The sequence below is a fragment of the Chiloscyllium punctatum genome, chromosome 10, assembly GCF_047496795.1.
Source record: "Chiloscyllium punctatum isolate Juve2018m chromosome 10, sChiPun1.3, whole genome shotgun sequence".
Lineage (NCBI taxonomy): Eukaryota > Metazoa > Chordata > Chondrichthyes > Orectolobiformes > Hemiscylliidae > Chiloscyllium > Chiloscyllium punctatum.
Window position 1 is genome coordinate 69130284 of NC_092748.1, and position 23964 is coordinate 69154247.

At 39.5% G+C, this 23964-nt stretch overlaps 1 protein-coding gene across 5 annotated transcripts in view; it reads right to left on the minus strand.

The window, feature by feature from the left end:
• Positions 1-23964, minus strand: part of LOC140482264 (RNA-binding motif, single-stranded-interacting protein 1-like) — a 205015-nt gene that overhangs the window by 142410 nt on the left and 38641 nt on the right. For all 5 annotated transcript variants that reach the window (XM_072579445.1, XM_072579444.1, XM_072579448.1 and 2 more), the window contains exon 2: positions 16491-16666. In XM_072579445.1, the coding sequence (XP_072435546.1) occupies positions 16491-16666 (176 nt within the window). The remainder of the gene's footprint in view (positions 1-16490; positions 16667-23964) is intronic.

Sequence of the window (23964 nt, forward strand, 5' to 3'; positions counted from 1 at the left end):
AACTGGAGTGTCAACTTGCATCCTCCTATTCTATACTAGAGCTTAACCCTTTTTTTAAAAAAAAATCAATTTGTACTATATTCTCTAACTTTATCTTTCTTACAAGTTTTATGTACCTCCAATATTTTATTTACACACCTGCTGCTGGACTTAAATCCTTAGCTTTGTACTGCCCATTTTCCAATTCCTTGTTTTCTCATTTAGCAGCCATTTTATATTCTCAGTTGAGATTCTGATTGATAGAATTCAGCAACAGCCGAAATGAGACAGCAAGTGCTACAAGAAAAGCAGACAGCAGCAGGTAAAAACTGATCACAGACTGAAACAGCAGCATAAAGATCTAAACATCAAAGAGCAAAACTGAAGTACTAAAAATAGCAGTGACAAAGAGAAGTATAAAAATGGTTTCTAGGTGGATGAGGCTGGATTTATGCATATACGAGGGAATAGGGTAAAAAATAGATATAAAGGAAATAGAAAGAGAACAATTCCAAAAAATAGTAACAGTTTCCACATTATTTCAGTGAATACTTCAAACAAATGCATGAAAATGTGCTCACTTGTTATTCATGCCACTCAAGCCTTTTAGAATCAAAAATTTCATACCAAAAATGCTCGTGATAATTTTCAAATTAGGCTTTGCTTCAAATTTCAAAAGATGATATGAAATATTAACAATGTATAAAATGACCACAGTGCAGATTACAAGGGCTATATTCGTAGATGATTGGAAGGCCCATTCACCCAGGCAACAAGGAGAAAACACAGAAAAAGTCTATATTTTGCAGCAGAAATTAGGAGAAAAACTGAGGGCAACCAGTTCTGACAGAGAACGACTGAACAGAATAGGAGACGGAGCAAAAGACGTGTGCTTGACAGAACAGTGGGAAGCAGACAAGACAAAAATTGTCAGAGAGAAGAGGAGGGTAGAGTCTACAACAGGAGTTCTTATTTGTATGGCTAACAAACACCAGTCATGGTAACTGTGTACAATGTATCTGAGGTGGAATTCCCATTAAGTCGTGATGTCTTGGAAAAGAAGAATGTCAGACTATAAAAGATGATTTGATAAAGGTCCAAACAGCACTGCTGTAAAATGCATTTACATTTTGCCCTGAAATATGTATCCTAATGATGTTTCGTGGAAGCAAAATCAAACAAAAATGCATTCTCTATCACAGAGGATATGAGATGGTATGATCAAAAGTTTAACTGAAAAGTTGGGTTTTGAAGAGACCATGAAAGACAGCCTGGTGGAGAAGCTGAAAGAAGAAAGAGTTTCATAGCATGATAGGTAGGCAGCTGAAAGCATGGTCATCAATGATGAGGCAAAGGAAGGTGAACAGTTTTCAAAACTGATTTAAAGGAGTGTAAGTTATGCTGGTGGTGCTATAATGTAAAGTTAGTCATATGGAATATCAGCAAGCAAAAGAACTTGAAACACAAATATTGCTGAAAACAAAGATGATTGAAACCTTTCATCTTGCCCTTATCAAGTCAGACACACAAAAGTACCAAACTTCAAAGAATGGAAGTTTTATAAACACTATAGGGGTAAAACATGCTTTGGTTGTGTGCACAGGCTCACAAACAGTCAGGGAGAAACAAGGGATCAAATCTTTAATCGAATTTCACAGGGTGTATGAATTAGAAGGCAGTAATAGTACAGAATTTTAACCACCTTATTATTAACTGGTACAGTTTTACTGTGCAAGGGAGGGAGGGAAGGAGTAAAATTCTTAAATTACATAGAGGGGGATTTTCTTCACCAGTACTTAGAAAGCTCACTAGTGAGGGGCAGTTCTGGACCCAACATTTGGAAATGAGCCCAAGCAGGTGGAAGGGCAAGACGATTTGGCGATAGTGACCATAAGTCAGTTAGATTTTGGATAGTTAGGGAAAAGTATGAGAATGGTCTGGGAATAAATCTTAACTGGCAAACAGCCAATTTAGAAAAATAAGATTTGACCCAAATGGACCAGGAGTTTCTACTTGCAGATAATACTTGATATGGCAGAATCCCTCAAGGAAGGAAGGATATTGCCAGGGTTGGAGGGTTTGAGCTATAGGGAATGGCTGGGCCTGTTTTCCCTGGAATGTCGGAGGCTGAGGGATGACCTTATAGAGGTTTAGAAAATCATGAGGGGCATGGATAGGGTAAATAGACAAGGTCTTTTACCTGGGGTAAGGGAGTCCAGACTAAAGGGCATAGGTTTAGGGTGAGGGGAAAGATCAAAAACAAACTTACCTGAGGAGCAACTTTTTCATGCAGAGGGTGGTGTGTGTGTAGATTGGGTTGCCAGAGGAAGTTATGGAGGCTAGTACAATTGCAACATTTAAAAGGCATTTGGATGGGTATATGAATAGGAAGGGTTTGGAGGGATATGGGCCGGGTGCTGGTAGGCGGGACTAGAGTGGGTTGAGATGTCTGATCAGCATGGACAAGATGGACTGAAGGGTCTGTTTCCTTGCTGTACATCTCCATGACTCTGTGACTCTAAATGCAGGGGAGAACTAAAGAACATTAGTGAAGCTAACAGAATGTGTGAGAAATAATTGACAGTTAGAATAAACAAAAAATCAAACGGATTTTTCAAGCACTAAAAAAAAAACAAAAATAAAAACGAGAGAGCATACAGCCCAATTCAGACCTCTGAGTTATTCTGTGTGGAAGCCCGGAAGATGTGAACACAGTCCTCGATGAATTTTGTGCATTGATCTTCACACTGAAAACTGGCAACATAGATAAGTCCAAAGATGTGCAGGTTAGGTGAATTGGCCATGTTTTGTTGTTGAAGAAAATCTGTAGCCTTGTGTGAATATGTCTTGGTGATAGGTTAGAGTGGTACTGGAAAAGCAAAGCAAGTCAGGCAGCATCCGAGGAGCAGGAAGATGAAGGGCATTGCCCGAAACGTAGATTTTTCTGCTCCTCGGATACTGCCTGACTTGCTGTGCTTTTCCAGCACCACTCTAATTTAGACACTGATTTCCAGCATCTGCAGTACTCACTTTTGGCTTGGTGGTACACTACCACATAACAAATAGAACAAAAGCCAGATTTAATTCTACGATCTAACTTGACCAATAGTATCATCAGCTGGGATCATGACATGACACACGCAGTATAAGAATCCTAGATGTTTATGGTACAGGCGACCATCCGACACATCATGTCAAAACTAGCCAACAAAGATCTGTTTACACTAATCCCACATTGACTCAACCACTTTTTCAGAGAGAGCTCCAGGCTCCCACCACCTTCTGGGTGAAAATATTTCTTCTCAACTCTCTTCTTGGCCTCTACGTCTTAATTTAAAACTGTGCTCCTGGTTATATTGATCCTAATGGAAATAAATGTCTTCCTATCTATCCTATTTATACCCCTCATGATGTTATACGCCTCTACCAGGTAGCCTCTCAACTTTCCTTGCTCCAAAGAAAACAACCTATGCTTATCCAATTTTACCTCAAGCTCAGGCCGCATCCTGGCAACTCTCCTCTGCACCCTCTCTAGTGCATCATATCTTTGCCATTGTGTGGTGACCAGAACAGCACAGTTTTCCAGTTGCAGCCAAACCAGCATTTTCTACTATTCTGGATTAATCTCCTTACTTTTAATTCTGTCTCTTGGTGGATAAATATTCCAGATGGCTTCCTAACCACCTTATTCACCTGACTTGCTACTTTCAAGTATCTGCCGATATTGCTATGATCTCATGGGCCTAATTGTATTCGGGGAGTTGTCCAGATAATGGTTATTTGTAATTGTTGCAGTTTTTTGTTTGAACACTAAAAGAATTGAAGATAAACAAGAAAAAAATATCACTGTACCTTTTATTAGAGTCAGAGATTTTTAAACAATGTGGAAATGACCAATTCAAAATCAATACACTGTGGTACATCTTGCAAACATTGCAATTCTATAAAAAGACAGAATGCAATTTCTGAGAGAGAGTGTTTCCTGTTTGTTTTTAATACTTTGAGTTTGAAGTGATTATAAGTTCAACTTATCTGCTAAAACTGTAGATAATTCTTTCTGAATTAGTATTATGCTCCTGATTTAATTTACTTCCAGTGTTATACCATCATTACCGCAGCTTCAATTCCCTTTTCTTTGTTTCTTTAAAGCTTTTTTAAAAATTTAAGTTTGCTTCTGTACAACTGACTGTATCCCCACACTTCACTCTCAGACTAATAACTTTCTTTCTAAGATAAGTTAGTTACTTTAAACTATTTTTCTTAGAAAAACATATACTAAGAAAATTATTTTTGAAAACATCTCATCACTTTACAGGCAAGTACATGTTTCTTTCCCCATGGACTCGCAGCACAAGCTGAAAGAATCAAGGAAGTGCTCTCCCTAAGCCCTCTGGGTAGTTCCCTTAAGTTCCCCCAGAACTCTGGGTAACTCCTTCACTTGGAATTATGGGCAATGTAGTTTTCATTCAAAAGCCATTTGCCAGCTTGAAATACCTAGATCCACAAGTCCAATCCAGAACTCCAAAAGTCAAACTTATAATAAACAACATCAAAATGTTTATAGATCTCTGGTTTATCTCAATATGCACATCAAGGTGCCTTCCAGGCTCCCGTCATAATCAGTCTAAGCCCTTGCCTTGTTTGCTGTCCAAGTGCATTACCCTCACTTTTCTGAGTTGAATTCCATTTGCTGCTGCTCTGCCCAGCTGACCAGTCTATTGATATCCTACATAACTCACGACTACCTTCGTCACTATTTGCCACCCCTTCCAATTTTATATATTTTCCCTGAACTTCTAGGATCATGGCCCTTACGTTTTTAAATCCATTCAATTAAAGTATAGCACAGACAGCAGGGGCCCCAGCATCAAGCCCTGCAGAATGCTAATGTAAACAGATTTTTAGTCACAGAAACATCACTGTACTGCCACCTCCTGCTTCTTGCATGTCGGCCATTTTTGGATGCAGCATGCATAGGAATTCCATTGGTTCTTACTTTCCTGACCATCCTGCCATGAGGGACCTTATCAAAAGCCTTGCTAAAGTCCATCAAATGCCTTGCCCTCTGTTAATCTTTTTTCCCCAATATTTCACAGGACCCCACATTGATCACAGAATCATTGAATCCCTATAATGTGGAAACAGGCCCTTCAGCCCAGCAAGTCCACACCAACCCTCCAAAGAGTATCCTAGCCAAACCCATTTCCCTACCCTATTACTGCACATTTTACCCCTAACTAACACATCCCTGAACACTGTGGGCAATTTAGTATGGCCAATTCACCTAACCTGCACATCTTTGGACTTATCTATGTTGCCAGTTTTCAGTGTGAAGATAAATGCACAAAATTCATCGAGGACTGTGTTCACATTTTCCGGGCTTCCACACAGATTAACTCAGAGGTCTGAATTGGGCTGTATGCTCTCTAGTTTTTATTTTTGTTTTTATTTTTATGCTTGAAAAACACTGATTTTTCTTTTATTCTATCTGCCAATTCTTTCTCACACACTCTGTTTGTTTTACTAATGCACAAAAGAAATTAAAAATGGAGAAAAAAAGCTACCTAAATGTACACTGACAGTTCAAATTATCTCAAAACAGCTATTTCCTGACACCATTTATAAAAGAGACTCAAGACTACAGAAATTGGATTCCATATTTCTATTTGGGGATCTACTTAACAAACTCTTAATGGTTTCTTGGTCTTGGACTATGGAGATCGTTTGCCATGCCTTTTCCAAATGTCCCTGACACAAAATTTTGGCTTTCAGATTTGTGGAAAAGTTCCTCATGTTTCACTCAGCAGATTTTTTAACTGAACTACTCTTGTTTAGAAGTTGCACAAACTAAACCTTTTATCATTCGCTGATCATTTTCCAGGAGAGAGACTAAACTGGACTATAAACTTAATACTGACTTCTTTTGAATTGTAAAGCTTCAGAACTTATCTTTTCAAAAAAAAACTTGTTTACTCTTGATTATTCTGAATTGAAAACAAAGCTCATAGTCTTAGATGTTTATCTTACCGGTCGTAAATACAAAACAAATATCTTTCCATGAAATCCCAGGGGTATACAGACATCTGCTCTCTTAACACATGTGGATTAGGCTGCTGCTCTGGACTGATTCACAGATCTTGTTTTTTTATTGGAAAAGAAAAACCCTTGATAAAAGTAAAAGTAACAAACAGCAATATGCCATTGTTTAGAAATCCAAACTCCAAAACTTATTTTTACACCACCCGAGGAACAGGGTGCTGACTGGCTGAGGTGTACAATGAGGAACACATCAGGAAATGAGTTCACCCCTAACTTTGTGTACCTGACGTGGATGAGCCAGTGTTGGACTGGGGTGGACAAAGTTAAAAATCACACAACACCAGGTTATAGTCCAACAGGTTTATTTGGAAGCACCAGCATTCGGAGCGCTGCTCCTTCATCAGGTGGTTATCAATCATCTGATGAAGGAGCAGCACTCCGAAAGCTACTGCTTCCAAATAAACCTGTTGGACAATAACATGGTATGGTGTGATTTTTAACTATGCATACCTGAGACAGAGGAACAACAAAGACCACGTCACGATATTAGCAAATAGTTAGCTCAGCTAAGAACAGATAAATTATCAAGAGAATGTTTCTAAGAGTGCATCACATAACATAGTTCCAGCTTTCATTTTCAACTGCACTGACACTGTCTCGGATAGTACAAAATGTTCTCTTTGAAATTTCATACTTTTGGGTCTGATCTAAATATGCAAGACTGAAAAAAAAACTTAGTCAGCATTGCTCTTTATTCCAGCAATACTCAAGTTCTGTGTGACCAAGCAACAATTTTATATTGGAAGTGAAGGTAATCAGGAACAATGTCAGTCAGAGAGGAAAATGTGATAGGTGAGCAAGTGATAAGAATGCAACGAGCAGGGGTGAGGCCATTTTGCACCTTAACCTCAGCCTATCATTCAATAAGATCACAGAATTTCCCTCTCCAACACCAGCCTTATCACTATATCTCCTAATTCCCATGTGTGCCCAGAAATCTACTGGAATTATCAGGGTCTTAACAGAACAGGAGGCATTCAATGCATCAAGTTCATGTCAACAATCCAATTAGCTCCATTTCACTATTTTATCCCTGCAACTCTGAAAGCTCATTTTCTTCATGTGTCCACCCAATTTTCTACAATCATCTCTGCTTGCTCAATTTTTGCAGGCAAGTCATTAACACTTGCTGAGTAAAGCAACTCTTCTTCAAATTATCCCGTATCCCTTGCCCAAAATGTTAACTCTGTGTCACCCTGTCCTTGCACCAATAGCTAGTGAGAAAATAATATATTTTCCCTTTTAACTAACCCTTGCTGTCATTTAGCACACCCTTATCAAGTCTGCTTGCTCCAAGGAAAGCAAGCTCAGCAACATTTAATGTGCTTCTTCTCAAAAGGTCACCAATCTATGGAATTCTTTACTGCAAGGTCAGAACTTCAAGGCTGAGATAAATTTTTAAATCAGGAAAGAATCAAGGTTTATGGGGATAAGGTAGAAAGTGGAGTTGAGGATTATTAGAACAGCCATGATCTTATTGAATGATGGAGCATATTCGATGGGTCAGATGGCCCACTGCTCCCAAATCTTATTGTCTTAATTATTCTCTCACCATGTCTGACCAGCTTCAAAAGAATTATATACAACACCACCCTCACCTCCCATCTCAAACCCTGTATGTATTTTCTGAACTATGCCATGTATTTTAGATTATTGTTCTTATTCCTTCAATCCACATACATCACAGACATCAACATGCACTAGGTATTTGTCTGCCCATTTTGTTCGCCTATTAATGATGCATTTGGTCAGTATCATCCTCAATGTTCCTCACATCATATTTTAGTTTGAGAAGGCAAATGTGGGTTCATAACCAGTGTGTTAGTCTTTATTGTTACAAGGGCAGGAAGATGATAGAGAAGTAATGAAAGACATTGAAGGTGATATTTCAATACTATGAGCAAAGATATACTGGATGCATAATTAATGAGTAACTTAATGAAAGTTAAAGATGATACCAAATGGAAGTTCTGCGATGATTAGTGATAGACCAGAAGATTGGGAAGTTTTAGAAACCACTAAAGAATGATTAACACGAAAATTTCTGTAGGTAAATGAGACATTGGTAACTGAAGTGAGAAATCGTCTCTCATGCATGGTAAGACTAAAGATGAATGATGGAAAATAAGGAAAGTGAAGCAGCCTTGACCATGTATTTTGTATCCATCTTTAACGTAAAGATTAAGAGCATCCCAAGAATAGTAGAAGATCAAGTGGCAATTATGATAGAAAATGTATTTGAAATACAAATGTGACCAAGACTGACAAGTCTCCTACTCCTAATGGCCTGCATCTTAGATCTTAAAATGTTGCTGCATAAGTAATGGATGCATTGGTTGTAATTTTCCAAAATTCCCTATTCGAGGTAGGCCCTGACAAATTAGAAAATGTTGTTAGAGTCCATTGCCTTTGCATTGTCCAGTGCCTCTGAATGTTTCTTGATAACATGTGGAGTGAATCGAATTGGCTGAAAACTGACACCTGTAAATGCTGGCGACTACTGGAGGTTAACGAGATAGATCATCCAGTCAGCATTTCTGGTTGAAGAGTGCTGCGAATGCTTCAGCCTTATCTTTTGCAAAGATGTGATGGGTTCTTCCACCATTGAGGATGGGGATTTGTGTGGACCGTCCTCTTCCAGGGACTTGTTTAATTGTCCACGCCCTATCACAACTGGATGTGGCAGGACTGCAGAGCTTAGATCTGATTCATTGGTTGATTCACTTAGCTTTGCCCATCAGAACTCTCACCAATTTTTACAGATGCACTATAGAAAGAATTCTATCTGAATGCATCACACCTGCTGGTGCGGCAACTACTCTGCCCAGGACCATAAGAAACAGAGAGTTACGAACACAGCCCAGTCCAGCAAGGAAGCCAGCCTTCCATTCATACACTCCATCCAGACTTCTCGCTGCCTCAGAGAAACATGAAACAAAAACCCCTCCCACCCCAGTTATAATCTCTTCTAACCTCTTCCGTTGGGCAGGAGATACAAAAGCTGAAACATAAGTACCAACAGATTCAACAGCTGAGGAGAAGCTGTCCTTACTAATTTCAAATCTAATGATCTTGCTTTTCATACACCTTCTTTGCAGCCATAACTTTTTATTCCTCAGGGTGTTCAATCACCCCATGATCTTTGTATAGTATGAGCTGCTTGTACCACATGCAAAGCCAAACTTTTCACTGTAGTTAGGTAAATGTGACAATAATAATAAATCAAATCAAATCAAGTCATTCTGTTTGGCAGTTTCACCAGGTTGACACATGATTTTTAGGTATACCTGGTGCTGCTCTCTTCACCCTTCCACCCACTCCACCCTCATAACCTTGCATAAAGTTTTTTTTATCATGGCTAACCGACCTAACCTGCACATCCCTGAACCCTATGGGGAATTTGCACAGCCAATTCACCTAACCTGCACACCTTTGACTTGTGGGAGGAAACCGGAGCACCCGATGGAATCCCACGCAGAGATGGGAATATGAGCAAACTCCACATAGACAGTCACTTCAGGCTAAACCTGGGTCCCTGACACTCTGAGGTGGCAGTGCTCACCATTATGTAGAGCATATGGTCCGTAGCAAGTCAACATGGCAGGTCACCACTACCTTCTCAAGTATAACTTGGGACAGGCAATAAATACCAGACTAGGGACGGACAAATTCCCCCAAGAGAGAAGAAATATTCAAAGTTTGATCTCGTCAGTGCTCCTACATGTCAACCTGTACTCTGCATTGAATCAGGGTTGATACCCGGCTTTGATTGTAATGAGTGAGTGGGATATGCCGGACCACAATGTTGCAGATTGTGTTCGAGTACTGGATAGTGCAAAGTCTCCAGGCTCTGAAAATATTTCAAAAATTGTCCTGAAGACTTGTGCTCCAGAACTTGCTGCTTCCCTAGTTGAGCTCTTCCAATACAGGTACAACACTGGCATCTACCAAACAATGTGGAAACTTCTACACAGAGCTTTTGTCACCTTACTTAAAGGGGAACAGAAGTGTATTAGCAGTTCAGAGGTGGTTTACGAGGCTGAACCCTTGATAAGGGGCTGCCTCAGAAGGGGATTTTGAACAGTGGGGCCTATACTCATTGGAGTTTAGAAGATTCAAGTGATCATATTGAAACATAACATTGAGGAGAAGCCACAGAATGCAGACTGTTTCCTGTTAGCTGGCCAAACCTTTATCCATACTAATAAGTTAATGCCTACACCACAAGTTCAGATTTTGTGTAATAACCTTTGATGTGGCATATGTCAAATGCCTTCCTGGAATCAGAGAGGTTCCATTTATCCATGTACAATATTAGTTCCCTTATTTAAGGGAGGATGCAAATGCATTGGAAACAGCTCACAGATGTTGACTTGACTTATACCTGAAGTAGGTACATTGTCTTACAAGACAACGTTGGACGGACTAAACTTATAACCACTAGAGTTTACAAGAGTAAGAGGCAACTTGATTGAACCATACAATCCTGAGGGGTCTTGACAGGGTGCATATGAAAAGGATATTTCTTCTTGTGAAACAGAAGTTACTATTACACCCATCTAAAACAGATAAGGAGACTTTTTTTCCCCTCAGAGGATTCTCTCTCTTTAAAACTCTCTTCCTCAAAACGAAGTGGAAGCAGTATCCTTGAATATTTTTGAAGATAGATCTAAATAGATTATTTGTAAGCAAGGAGGTGAAAGGGTTCTGGGGATAGACTGGAATGTGGAGTAATCAGATCATGCATCAATCTGACTGAATGGCAGAGCCAGCTTGAGAGGCCAAATGGCCTATTCCTACTCCTGATACATGGGTACATATGCTCATTATTTCCTCAAAAAACAAAAATTTGTCAAACATCATTTCTTCACAGGATCATGATACAATCAGACAGAGTCAACAAGATTTTCTAAGTGCCCTCCTTATGATCTCACCAATAATAGATCCCACCAGTTTAATTATGACAGATGTTAGGCAAACCACACTGTAATTTCACGCTTTCTGGTCTCTACTCTTTCTCATCCAGAGGAATAATGTTCAGCATTTACCAATCTGATAGGACATTTCCAAAACCTAAGGAATTTTTGAAAATTGTGACCAAAGTGTTCTCTGTCCTAGCAGCACAAAATGATATCCAAGTTGAAAGGGGTAGAGGAGAGGTCGAGCTGGACATTGCATAGTTTGTGAATGACACTGTGTTACGTCATCATGTATTCTTTTCTCTCAAATTCCTGATCATTTTTATAGGTAAAAACAATGACTCCAGCTGCTGGAAATCAGATTCTGGATTAGAATGGTGCTGGAAAAGCACAGCAGTTCAGGCAGATGCTGCTTCATTTGATAATATTCTCCAGTCTGATATTAACTGACAACCAACACAATGCTCAAAATGTTTTATGGGGATCTGTAGACATCCAGAAAAACATGTAATAGTTTTCAGATAGCCAGTGTAACTAACAAAACACAATACATTCATATCTTGTGAAACTGAAAATCAACTGAACCAAAGTTGGACAACAGAAGCTAACATTATTCGTATATAGTTTATTCTGTATACTAATTAGAAATAAATGATATTGACACTGATTGCCATAAATATAGTAAGATTAATTTTCCCAACATCTTCAAAATATGGTACTTTCATTCATACCACCCAACAGAAACATGTGGAATATGCCACGTGTATCTAATTTGCTTCCTTCCTTTGACTCTTCCCCACGCTTCTCAAACATCAACAAACTTGCAGAACCCAGACAGAGATATACAAACAGGCAAAATACATGTGGAGGGACAGACTTTTCAAGTCAGTAGGATTAAAATTATTAAAGTTTGTTATGCAAAAGAAAACCAAGGTATATTGTAACCTGTAAACAATTAACTGGTGTCAGTCATGGCTCACACATCGGAATCAGAAGATTGTGTTCAAATCCTACTCGAGAACTTGATCACAAAACTCAAGGTTGACACTCCCAGTGCAGTACACCATCAGAAGTGCTGTCTTTCTCATTAATTTGTTTTAAACCAGGGCTTCAAATATCCTCTTGTGGGAGTCTAAAATATCCCACTGCATTACTTCAAAGAACTGCAGGAAAGGAATTCCCACTGTTCTGACCAATACCTATTCTGAAATCAACATCGCAAACAACAGATTACTTGCTCATTATCACATTGCTGTTTGTGTGTAAATTAGTTTCTTTTTCTCCAACTTTATCCCAGTAACTACACTTCAAAAGTACTTCACTGGCTGCCAATTCCTTGCGGTGTCTGCTCGTCATGAAAGACACTGTATAAATATAAGTATGTGTTTTAATTGCTCCATGATGCTTTTCTTTAAGGTGGCTCTAATAAATAGATTCCAACGTGCCAAGAGGAGATCTTTGTAATGAGGCATTCAAAGCAACATTTAGGATCCCATCGTTAATGCTCCCAATGTAAAAACATGATATTAGTGAATGACTGACACAAAAATAAGAGCATCATACAACAAGCAGTACAATAGCTGGGATTTATAACTTACATTTTTAAAAAAAATTAAGATTAAAAAGTGTTACAAGGCTAACAGTTCGGGCTCAACACTTGCACGTTTTTGCATACCTTAGTTTTCTGGTACTACACATCACTAAAGGTCCATTCAAAAGCAGGAGATTATGATCAAGTAAACATTGTAAATTTCAAACTGATGTGTATCTATTCAATGTAGAAGCCTCCCAATAAAGTCAAAAGTGTCATGCACAACTGGATCAATTAGGTTGACATCCTTTAAACTGGAGACTAGATTAACCGCAGAACCTCAATAATGGCTAGATATTGCTGCAGTAAAGACATCAACCTCTGGCGTACATACATGATTACAGGTTGTTGTCAGTGATTCACTGCTTCACTTGAGACATCTCAGAAAGCAATTGAAGGAAAACCTCCAAATTCACAATAACTGCCACCTTTTACTGTTAGTCTTGCTGTACAAACTCTATGAAAAAATCTTAAAGTAAGGGAACACTTAGGAAGCAGCGATCATAATATGGTAGAGTTCAGTCTGCAGTTTGAAAGAGAGAAGGCAAAATCAGATGTAATGGTATTACAGTTAAATAAAGGTAATTATGAGGGCATGAGAGAGGAACTGACGAAAATAGACTGGAAGCAGAGTCTAGCAGGGAAGACAGTAGAGCAAAAATGGCGGGAGTTTGTGGGTAAAATTGAGGACACTGTACAGAGGTTCATCCCCAAGAGAAAGATTATCCGGTGAGGGATTAGACAGCCATGGCTGACAAAGGAAGTCAGGAAATCTATCAAAGAAAAAGAGAGATCCTATAAAGTGGCCAAGAGCACTGGGAAATCAGAAGATTGGGAAGGCTACAAAAACAAACAGAGGATAACAAAGAGAGAAATAAGGAAAGAGAGGATCAAATATGAAGGTAGGCTAGCTAGTAATATTAGAAATGATAGTAAAAGTTTCTTTCAATACATAAGAAACAAACGACAGACAAAAGTAGACATTAGGCCACTTCAAACTGATGCTGGAAGCCTAGTGACGGGAGATAAGGAAATAGCAGGAGAACTTAATAAGTACTTTGCATCAGTCTTCACAGTGGAAGACATGAGTAATATCTCAACAATTAAAGGGAGTCAGGGGGCTGAGTTGAGTATGGTTGCCATTACAAAACATAAAGTGCTAGAAAAGCTAAAAGTTCTTAAAATTGATAAATCTCCTGGCCCCGATGGGCTACATCCTAGAGTTCTGAGGGAGGTGGCTGAGGAAATAGCAGAGGCGTTGGTTGAGATCTTTCAAAAGTCACTGGAGTCAGGGAAAGTCCCGGGTGATTGGAAGATTGCTGTTGTAACCCCCTTGTTCAAGAAAGGATCAAGGCAAAAGATGTAAAATTATAGGCCAATTAGCCTAACCTCGGTTGTTGGTAAAATTCTAGAATCCATCATTAAGGATGAGGTTTCTAAATTCTTGGAAGAGCAGGGTCGGATTAGAACAAGTCAACATGGATTTAGTAAGGGGAGGTCGTGCCTGACAAACCTGTTGGAGTTCATTGAAGAGGTGACAAGTAGGTTAGACCGGGGAAACCCAGTGGATGTGGTCTACCTAGACTTCCAAAAGGCCTTTGATAAGGTGCCACATGGGAGGCTGCTGAGCAAGGTGAGGGCCCATGGTGCTCGAGGTGAGCTACTGGTATGGATTGAGGATTGGCTGTCTGACAGAAGGCAGGGAGTTGGGATAAAAGATTCTTTTTCGGAATGGCAGCCGGTGACAAGCGGTGTCCCGCAGGGTTCTGTGTTGGGGCCGCAGCTGTTCACATTAATGATCTGGATGAGGGGACTGACGGCATTCTAGCGAAGTTTGCCGATGACACAAAGTTAGGTTGACAGACAGGTAGTACTGAGGAAGTGGGGAGGCTGCAGAAGGATCTAGACAGTTTGGGAGAGTGGTCCAGGAAATGGCTGATGGAATTCAGTGTGAGCAAATGCGAGGTCTTGCACTTTGGAAAAAGAATACAAGCATGGACTACTTTCTAAATGGTGAGAAAATTCGTAAAGCCAAAGTACAAAGGGATCTGGGAGTGCTAGTTGAGGATTCTCTAAAGATAAACATGCAGGTTGAGTCTGTGATTAAGAAAGCGAATGCAATGTTGTCAATTATCTCAAGAGGGTTGTAATATAAAAGCACCGTTGTGCTACTGAGACTTTATAAAGCTCTGGTTAGGCCCCATTTGGAGTACTGTGTCCAGTTTTGGTCCCCACACCTCAGGAAGGACATACTGACACTGGAGCGTGTCCAGCAGAGATTCACACAGATGATTCCTGGAGTGGTAGGTCTAACATATGAGGAACGGCTGAGGACCCTAGGATTGTATTCATTGGAGTTTAGAAGATTAAGGGGAGATCTAATAGAAACTTACAAGATAATACATGGCTTGGACAGGGTGGACGCTAGGAAATTTTCCGTTAGGCGAGGAGACTAGGACCCGTGAACACAGCCTTAGAATAAGAGGAGGTAAATTCAGAACAGAAATGCGGAGACATTTCTTCAGCCAGAGAGTGGTGGGCCTGTGGAATTCATTGGCGCAGAGTGCAATGGAGGCTGGGACGCTAAATGTCTTCAAGGCAGAAATTAATAAATTCTTGATGTCACAAGGAATTAAGGGCTACGGGGAGAATGCGAGTAAGTGGAGTTGAAATGCCCATCAGCCATGATTGAATGGCGGAGTGGACTCAATGGGCTGAATGGCCTTACTTCCGCTCCTATGTCTTATGGTCTTAAAATGTTACTTGGAAGAAAATAAAACTATTTTTAATGCTAACTTTATAACAACTGCTAAGCATTGTCACTGGTTCCAAGAAGCTAATTTTATATTTGCAGAATGTCAAATTTTTCTATGATTATAAAAATTCTATTTTCTAATTTCTTAAAAAAAATTTCAAAACTATATCTTAGCTTTTATCTTAGTCCAATAGTTATTTATTTTGCTCACTGATAAGGTCCTTATTTTAAAAAAGAAAGCACTTTTAATTCCCAGTTTCATGGAGTGTGATGGTGCTTCCTAACTTCACTGTGGCCGCCCACCAACATATTCATTTGGATTGATGTCAGAATTTTACAGCCTTCAAGAATAGAGAAAACTAGGTCACAAAGATTGTCAATCACTGGGGGCAACTTTCTTTGAGGTCGATGGGAAACACTGCAACCTGACTATGGACCACAAAATCAAAATTTATCCTACAGGATAGAAGATTGTTGAAAAGTAGAAATATTAGTTTATATTGAAAAATGCCATCCTAAAGTTATATTTTAAATAACGGATAGTTACTGGAAAAAAATCTTTACCATCCTACTGGTTTTAGAATGATTGGTGACAAACTAGTCTGCAACCTGTCTGCAAAAGGAGACACATTTCATTTTAAAATTTTCAAATTATCAACTGAGGGCATTAACATGAAATATGTTTGCTCCTATTTGTCTGGTTAATTGTACTAAATTATAAACAAATCAATTTATTTAGTGATACTATTCTGCAGCTTGATAAACTGAGGTCCAATACACCAAGCATGGTCTAAGTGACATACATAGCAACATAAAGGTAGGAGCAGGAGGAAGTTATTCAACTCCTCAAGCCTACTCCGCCATTCAATAGGATCATGGCTGATCATCGAGATCAATATCATCATCACAACCTTCCCCCATACCTCTTAATCCCTTCAGCCACATAGCTAAATCTACCTCCTGCATGAAAACACAGCTAAAGAGAGAGCATTTTTCATTTCTGCAAAATAAACCCATCCACACTAATTTGAGTAAATTCCAGTGCACATTCCTGCATATAATTAAACAGATTATTTAAATATGTCAAAGGTTAATGGTCAACGAAAAGAATGATATGACTGTTTGGAGTAGGATATTGAGTACTTACGGCTGGCAGAGTTTCACTAGATCTTGGTCTGTGGTGCCTGGTGGCAGTCCTCTGATGTAAAGGTTTGTCTTACTGAGCTGTTGCCATCCTGTATTATTGCTGCCACTGCTACTGTTGTTACTGTTGGTGAGAGGACTGGCTGGTGCCATTGGATGAGGCGTGGGTGCACAGGGTTGCTGTAATAAAAAATATTAAGACTTACTGCTAGATTGGTTATTAAAATATATGGTGCAAATTTCATATTGATAATACACTAAATTTAAGATTTCAATAGTTAACTATCACTTAATTATTAAGAAACAATGGTACATGTATGAATAAAGTATCAAAATCATTGATTCTATTGCTGTATTTTCTCATGGCTACCAACAATAACTGAAATTGTATTCTGAAAATAAAAGCAAAGACTAATGGTGTTTCAGACCTTATAAACATTTTTCACTTTATTCACACAATCTACGATATTTACCCGGTTACTCTGAATATCCACTTGTCTCAACTTAATCGCCAAACTAAAAACAGACAGTAGCCAGTAACAGGCTTTCCTCTGGAAAATACAAACACAATGCTAACTTCTCTGAGCATGCCCTTCTCCTGTCACTTCCTTGCTGTCCTCTCAAGCTTGCCAAAGATTCAGCTGATATACTTGAGTGCTCTGTCCAGGACCTTCCCTTATTTATACAGCGTGAATGATGGAGTATCACTTGCAGGGCAAATTATCCCAGTAGTCTTGTCACTCTGTCCAACCTAATTCCACATTTCTTACAGAATGAATACAAAGAATACATTCGATCTGTATGCAAAGGAACTGGAGATGGACAGGAAGTGGGCATATTGGGGATGATTCAGGATTTTAAAAAAAGGTAGAAATAAGATCCATGTGACATTTAGGATTGATGCTGCTAATCAAGTGCATGTTTCTCTTGAGGACACCAGGATTTTTTCATATTCAAACCATATCTGGTTTATCTGAAAATGTCGGCCTAAATACAAAATCAGAAAATATACATTTCTGAAATACGACATTCTGATTCCTTCTAAGACATCCATATTAAATGTAATTTCAGGATCATTTATTTCTGAGTATCAATAACTACAAAAACGGTTAATCAATACATTTGATTCTATGAAGCATTGCACATGAATTACTTCTAAACTTCATTCCTGCGATTATCTTGAAAGTCAATAATCACATTTATAGAGTCTCCTTAGCTGTAACAGATGGACAAGAGCAAAGTGAGCTTCCAGCACACTCTGCTTGAAGTCATTATCAAAGCTGATGAACACGATTGACTACCACAACACAGATGGCAGATTTGACCAATTGTTTGGTTGTGATTATTTAGAGAACAGGAGTATTTTGTAGTTTGCAATTTATGAATTTCTTTCAGTATTGACTATGGCTTAAATCTTTTCAGAACAGCTTGTGATAATAGTTATGCTCCAATGCAACTGCAAGGATTGGATTATGGATGGAATGTTCAATTTTAAGGAATCAAGGCAAATTGGTCTCCTTGTAGTGAGCTTTATACACAGGGTGAGGTAGGTGTGCTGTTTCATCATCTTTGACATGGGCCTGATTTACTTGAAAGACACTTTACTGCAGTCTGTACTCAACAATGACCTTTCATTTACAGATTTTGTGCTTGCACAGTGAGTGCATGAGATCAATATGACTTCAGTGAAATCTTGCCCCAGTCTCTCCAGTCACGTGATCCTTTCTCAGTATCTCTTACAGTCACATTGGTAATCTATTATGTCACATCCCTTCTTCTCCAACCACCATGAGATTTTGTCGCAGTTAGATCATGTGCTCATGGGTAAGGAGGTCAGCCTGTTACTCAAGTGAACCCATATTCTTGGGCAAATTCTGTAAATTACTCAGTTGTGGCTCATTGTGAAATGCAACCATGTCAGTATTACCATGACATTAATATATTAATTTATATAATTTTATCATTGTTCAATGACATATTTCAAGTTAACTTGAGCAATGGTCTAGAATACTGATACATACTTTGCCTTTAAACTCAAACAAGTCTATTCCTAACCTTTCCAAACATCTTGATGGAAATTATGGCAGTTGTAAAGATTCTTTATGCTCAAGACTGACTACTCATAGGGCAGATGTGACAACTGGATATCATTTTACTGGCCACTAAATTGCCTTTTGGGCTCTTTCTTGAGGTTTTAATATTCTTACATGTTATTCTTCAAATATTGCAATTCTGAATATTGTGGGTACCACCAATCTTTCATTAAAGATCAACAAACCTTCTCAGCAGAAGACATGTTCATTGCACAAAATATTGGCCTAACATAGTGTTGCTGATGGCCATCCATCTAATCGAGAGACAATCTTAATCGGCTTTGAGCTTCTCTAATCATTTGTAAGTTTTCACTTCACTTAAGAGTGTGTATACTTCTCCTTTTGATATCAACTCCAGATCTTGTTTTCATGCCCCTTTAAATAGTAAGTTCAGCAAGCTATCTGATAACTGGTAACTTCCTTTTATGTACTCAGTTGTTCATCATATCTGAACATTCCGAAGCACTACATGTAAGGTGCATCTTTTTAGTTTCCTTCATATTCAGAAGGGAAACAAATGGCTTGAGCTCAGTTTCAATTTTACATCTTGGACCCAACACAATCAGCAAACTTCTTATACACCTATATTGCTGCTAAAACTTTTCTTCCCACTCTTCCTCCACAAACTGTGGAAGATCTTTTCTCTTTTTCTGTTGGAGACCTTGAAGCAAAGTATACCAGTCTATATTTTCCATCAACATGAATTCGTATTGTTGATAACATGGGCTGTAACTTACTGATACCTTGGAGAATTTCTTTTTGAAAAACATTCTCAGACTGACACTCCAGCACCACTGTTGGCATTGTCTCAAATCTGCCCTGTGAGCAGTCAGTCATGAGCAGAAAGAATCTTTACAACTGCTACCATTTCCTCACCGGTTCATCAATTACTGATAGATTAGGTATGAATCTCCCCACTTGTTTAACAATCCCCAGCAATACTCAGAGAATAGTAAGGGTATGGAATGCTTTGCCTGCAACAGTAGTAGATTTGCCAAGTTTAAGTGCATTTAAGTCGTCATTGGACAGGCATATGGACGTACATGGAATAGTGTAGGTGGGATGGTCTTCAGATTAGTATGACAGGGCAGTGCAACATCAAGGGCCGAAGGGCCTGTACTGCGCTGTAATGTTCTATGTTCTTTGTAATACTTGTTGCTCTACTTTCTTCCTGGACTGTGAAAATTCCCAGATTACCTTTGTTTTCAGAGAATCAAATGTTATTCCTGTGTCTTGAACTGTGACCAAAGGATTTGAGGTTTTGCAAATTCATGCTCGTTGGCTATGATTAGGCATGCCTCCTACAGTGCTTCCAAAACCTTCCTAATTCTACAACCATGATCCTCCTTTGTGGAATGGTGTACGAGAATAATCCTGCAAATGGAAGATTTTTCCATCCCTAAATTGAAATAGGTTGGATATTGTCCACTAGAATATTTCAGGTGCAGACACCAAAGTGTAACCTTGTGAAGGAATAATGACCAAAAACTTTATAAAAGTAGCTAGCAATTTTGGTTCTTGACCCAAAAGGATGTTTTTCTGCCACCACTGTTAACAAGTAATTTTATGAGCTTTGTACTCTTTGCCAATTTAGCTCGGCCATCCATCATCAGCTGATGACTTTGCGCATAATCCTCAGCTACTGCTTTGACGTGTTGGATCAAGACCGTGCTGATCTTCATGTCTCATTTGGTTTAGGAACGGTGACTAAACCTGAACACCATTTTAGTGAGTACTGTGAGCTATGATTTTTTTCAATTTCTTTTCTTACTTTTTCCATTAGAAGGTGCAGTATCCTTCTTGGAGTAAAAACTCAAATTGGTTTTGCACTTGCCTGCAAAGTAATATGATACTAATTTTTAAAAAATAACTAATAATTACCCTGAGAATAAAATTAGAAAGATGTCATTTACTCTATTTTCTCTCCCAGCAATTTCATGGGCTTTGTCAACTAGTTTCATCACATGCTTCTCAAAAAGAAGATTCTTAATTCTGTAAAATGTTAAATGGTTCGGTTATTTTAATGTATCTTTATATTTTAATCGTGTCTGATTAGATCTCTCTCTTTAAAATTTGTTTCTCCTGGACCTTGAAGTTTGATTAAAGATGTTTTTAACTTAACCTGTTCCAGAATACCAACATCTGCTCCAGCATCTACTTTAAACTATATCAAGACTTACTAACTAGTATTTACTGTCTGAGTGATTGATCTTTCCAAGGATGTTTAGTTTCTGTGGCTGAGATTCTCCCATTTACAGGACCTGGTTGCATTTAAAACTCTGCCTTTTACTTCCACTAATTGTAGTTTTGGAATAACAGCAATGTTTGAAAATGATCAACTTTACTACAATTGTGGCATTCAGCTCCCCTTGCCTGGGAGTCATCACGCATATATGTGGCTCATTCCGACTTCCCCAAACGTATACGAAGATGGCAGTTGGCATGATTTTTTTAATATAGCTTTTGGCAGAATTTTGCTTTAGCATGCTGCTTTCAGACTTAGAAATTACACAGGGCCTGAGACTATCTACAAGCTATTACCAGATTTTGTTTCCATACCTGTACAATTTTGGTGAGTGTTAAATACTCCATTAATTGCAATAAAACAGACATTGCCTCATTACCTCACTATGTGCTCCTGTATTACTTCATTCTTTAGATAACCAATCAGTAGGAAAATGTGAAAATGACAAAGATCATGGATAAATCAATTTCTGGACTTGCTTGGTCTCTGCCTCATTTGTTCAATCTAGCCCAAACAATTATCATGTTCTGACACACAAATCAAAAATGCATCATAGCCTTGCAGAATTTCCCCATGAGAAAATGAAATCTCATCCACCCTTTGTTTCTCAACAAATCATTGGCTATAGTGCTGATTGCATAGAGAACAGCAATAACCTGACTGTTCTGGTCCTGTTTTATTTAATAATTATTGGATACCTGTCTCATGTCTGTGGGCCTGGGTATTTGAGAAGGCCTCGGCAAGTGCTAGCAATGACTAGGCATTCCTGTTGAACACTGCAATGAAAAAGTGAGGACTGCAGATGCTGGAGATCAGAGTTGAAAAGTGTGGCACTGGAAAAGCACAGCAGGTGAGACAGCATCCAAGAAGGAGGAGAATTGATGAAGAGCTTATGCCATTCTTGATGAAGAGCTTATGCCAGAAACGTCAATTCTCCTGCTCCTCGGATGCTGCCTGAACTTCTGTGCTTTTCCAGCATCACACTTTTCAACTGTGAAATGATGCATTTTTAAAGGTCTGTGACTGTGTCACTCTCTGTTTCAGGACTCTGATTCTTGAGTTTGAGCCAGCTGCTGCCTAATGAGTTTGGGGAATATCTCTCTTCCATGTTAATTTGATGTACTTAGAACATAGAACATAGAAAAATACAGTGCAGTACAGGCCCTTCAGCCCTCGATGTTGCGCCGACCTAACCTACACTAGCCCAATAACCTCCATATGCTTATCCAATGCCCGCTTGAATGACCATAAAGAGGGAGAGTCCACCACTGCTACTGGCAGGGCATTCCATGAACACTCAACCTGCTGAGTAAAGAATCTAGCCCTAACATCTGTCCTATACCAACCTCCCCTTAATTTAAAGTTGTGTCCTCTAGTAACAGCTGACTCCATACACGGAAAAAAGGTTCTCACTGTCAACCCTATCTAAACCCCTAATCATCTTGTACACCTCTATCAAATCTCCCCTCAACCTTCCTTTCTCCAATGAGAACAGCCCCAAGTGCCTCAGCCTTTCCTCATACGATCTTCAATGATTTGCTAACACTGTAGCTTTTTCTTTAACTCTCGTAGCTTGTAGGTTCTTTTTCTCTGTCCTTACCCGGCATGAGCTATAGGGAGAGGCTGAACAGGCTGGGGCTGTTTTCCCTGGAGCGTCGGAGGCTGAGGGATGACCTGTTATGAGGGGCATGAATAGGATAAATAGACAAAGTCTTTTCCCTGGGGTCGAGGACTCCAGAACTAGAGGGCATAGGTTTAGGGTGAGAGGGGAAAGATATAAAAGAGACCTAAGAGGCAACTTTTTCATGCAGAGGGTGGTACGTGTATGGAATGAGCTGCCAGAGGAAGTGATGGAGGCTGGTACAATTGCAACATTTAAGAGGCATTTGGATGGGTATATGAATAGGAAGGGTTTGGAGGGATATGGGCCGGGTGCTGGCAGGTGGGACTAGATTGTGTTGGGATATCTGGTCGGCATGGACAGGTTGGACCGAAGGGTCTGTTTCCATGCTGTACATCTCTATGACTCTATGTTCTGCCACTATGTTTCATTCTCCTTTTGGGGCGATGCAGAATAAGCTTCCTTGTAACCAAGTTATGATTTGGCAGGGTGGGTGCGAGTGAGAATGGTGAGAAGGTTCACTAGGGTGATCCTTGGTATGGAGGGACTGTCTTATGAACTAAGGCTAAACAGGTTGCGATTCTACTCACTAGAGTTTAAAAGAATAAAAAGGTGAACTCTTTGAAACACAGGATTCTTACGGGATTTGACAGGGTCAATGTGGAGGTAATGCTTCCCCTCATGGAGAGACTAGGACCAGAGAATAATCCCAGAATAAAGGGAGGCCAATTGAAGATGGAGATGAGGAGGAATTTCTTCTCTCAAGAGGGCCGAGTGTCTTTGAAACACCTTGCCACAGAGAGCTGTGGGGGCAGAGTCTGTGTACATTTAAAGCTGAAAGTATAAAACACATTCATATATGTTTATATATATTCTTGATTAGTCAGGAAATCAAGGGTTATGGGAAAAATGCAGGAAAGTGTATATGAGGAATATTGAATCGTGGATTAGGCTCAATGGGCTAAATGGCCTGCTGTTATTCCCACTTGTGGTCTTATAAAGATACTGTTGATAAACTTGTAATCCACAGGCAGGTGAATGTAAAGAATAAATTTGGAATTGGAAAACTAGTTCCAGTAATGGTGACCACATTATTGTAATGTTCCAGCAGCAAGTCCCTGGAGCAGCGAGCCCCTAGACGTACAGGCCCCAGAACGTGAGCAATGAGCCCCAGAATAGCGGACGGGCTGCGTGCCCCAGAACATCATGAGCAGCAAGCCTTGGTACACTGTGTGCGCTGCGAGCCAAAGACCAGTTCCCAGGCAGTGAGAGATCCCAATGGGAAATGGCTTGGTGAGGCAACCCTGGCACTTACCTTGGTGCAGCTGAGTGCGGTATGGAGCGGATTGGGAGTTGGAGTGGAGCAGAGACGGCTGCTGGACTGGGATCTGACGTGAGTTGTCAGACCACATGCGGAGGCAGTGTGCTGAGCTGCCATAATGTCTATTTGAAATTTTCTACCTTACTGTAATTTCAACCCTTTAATGATGTCCTATTTTTAACTTATTTTTCAACTCTG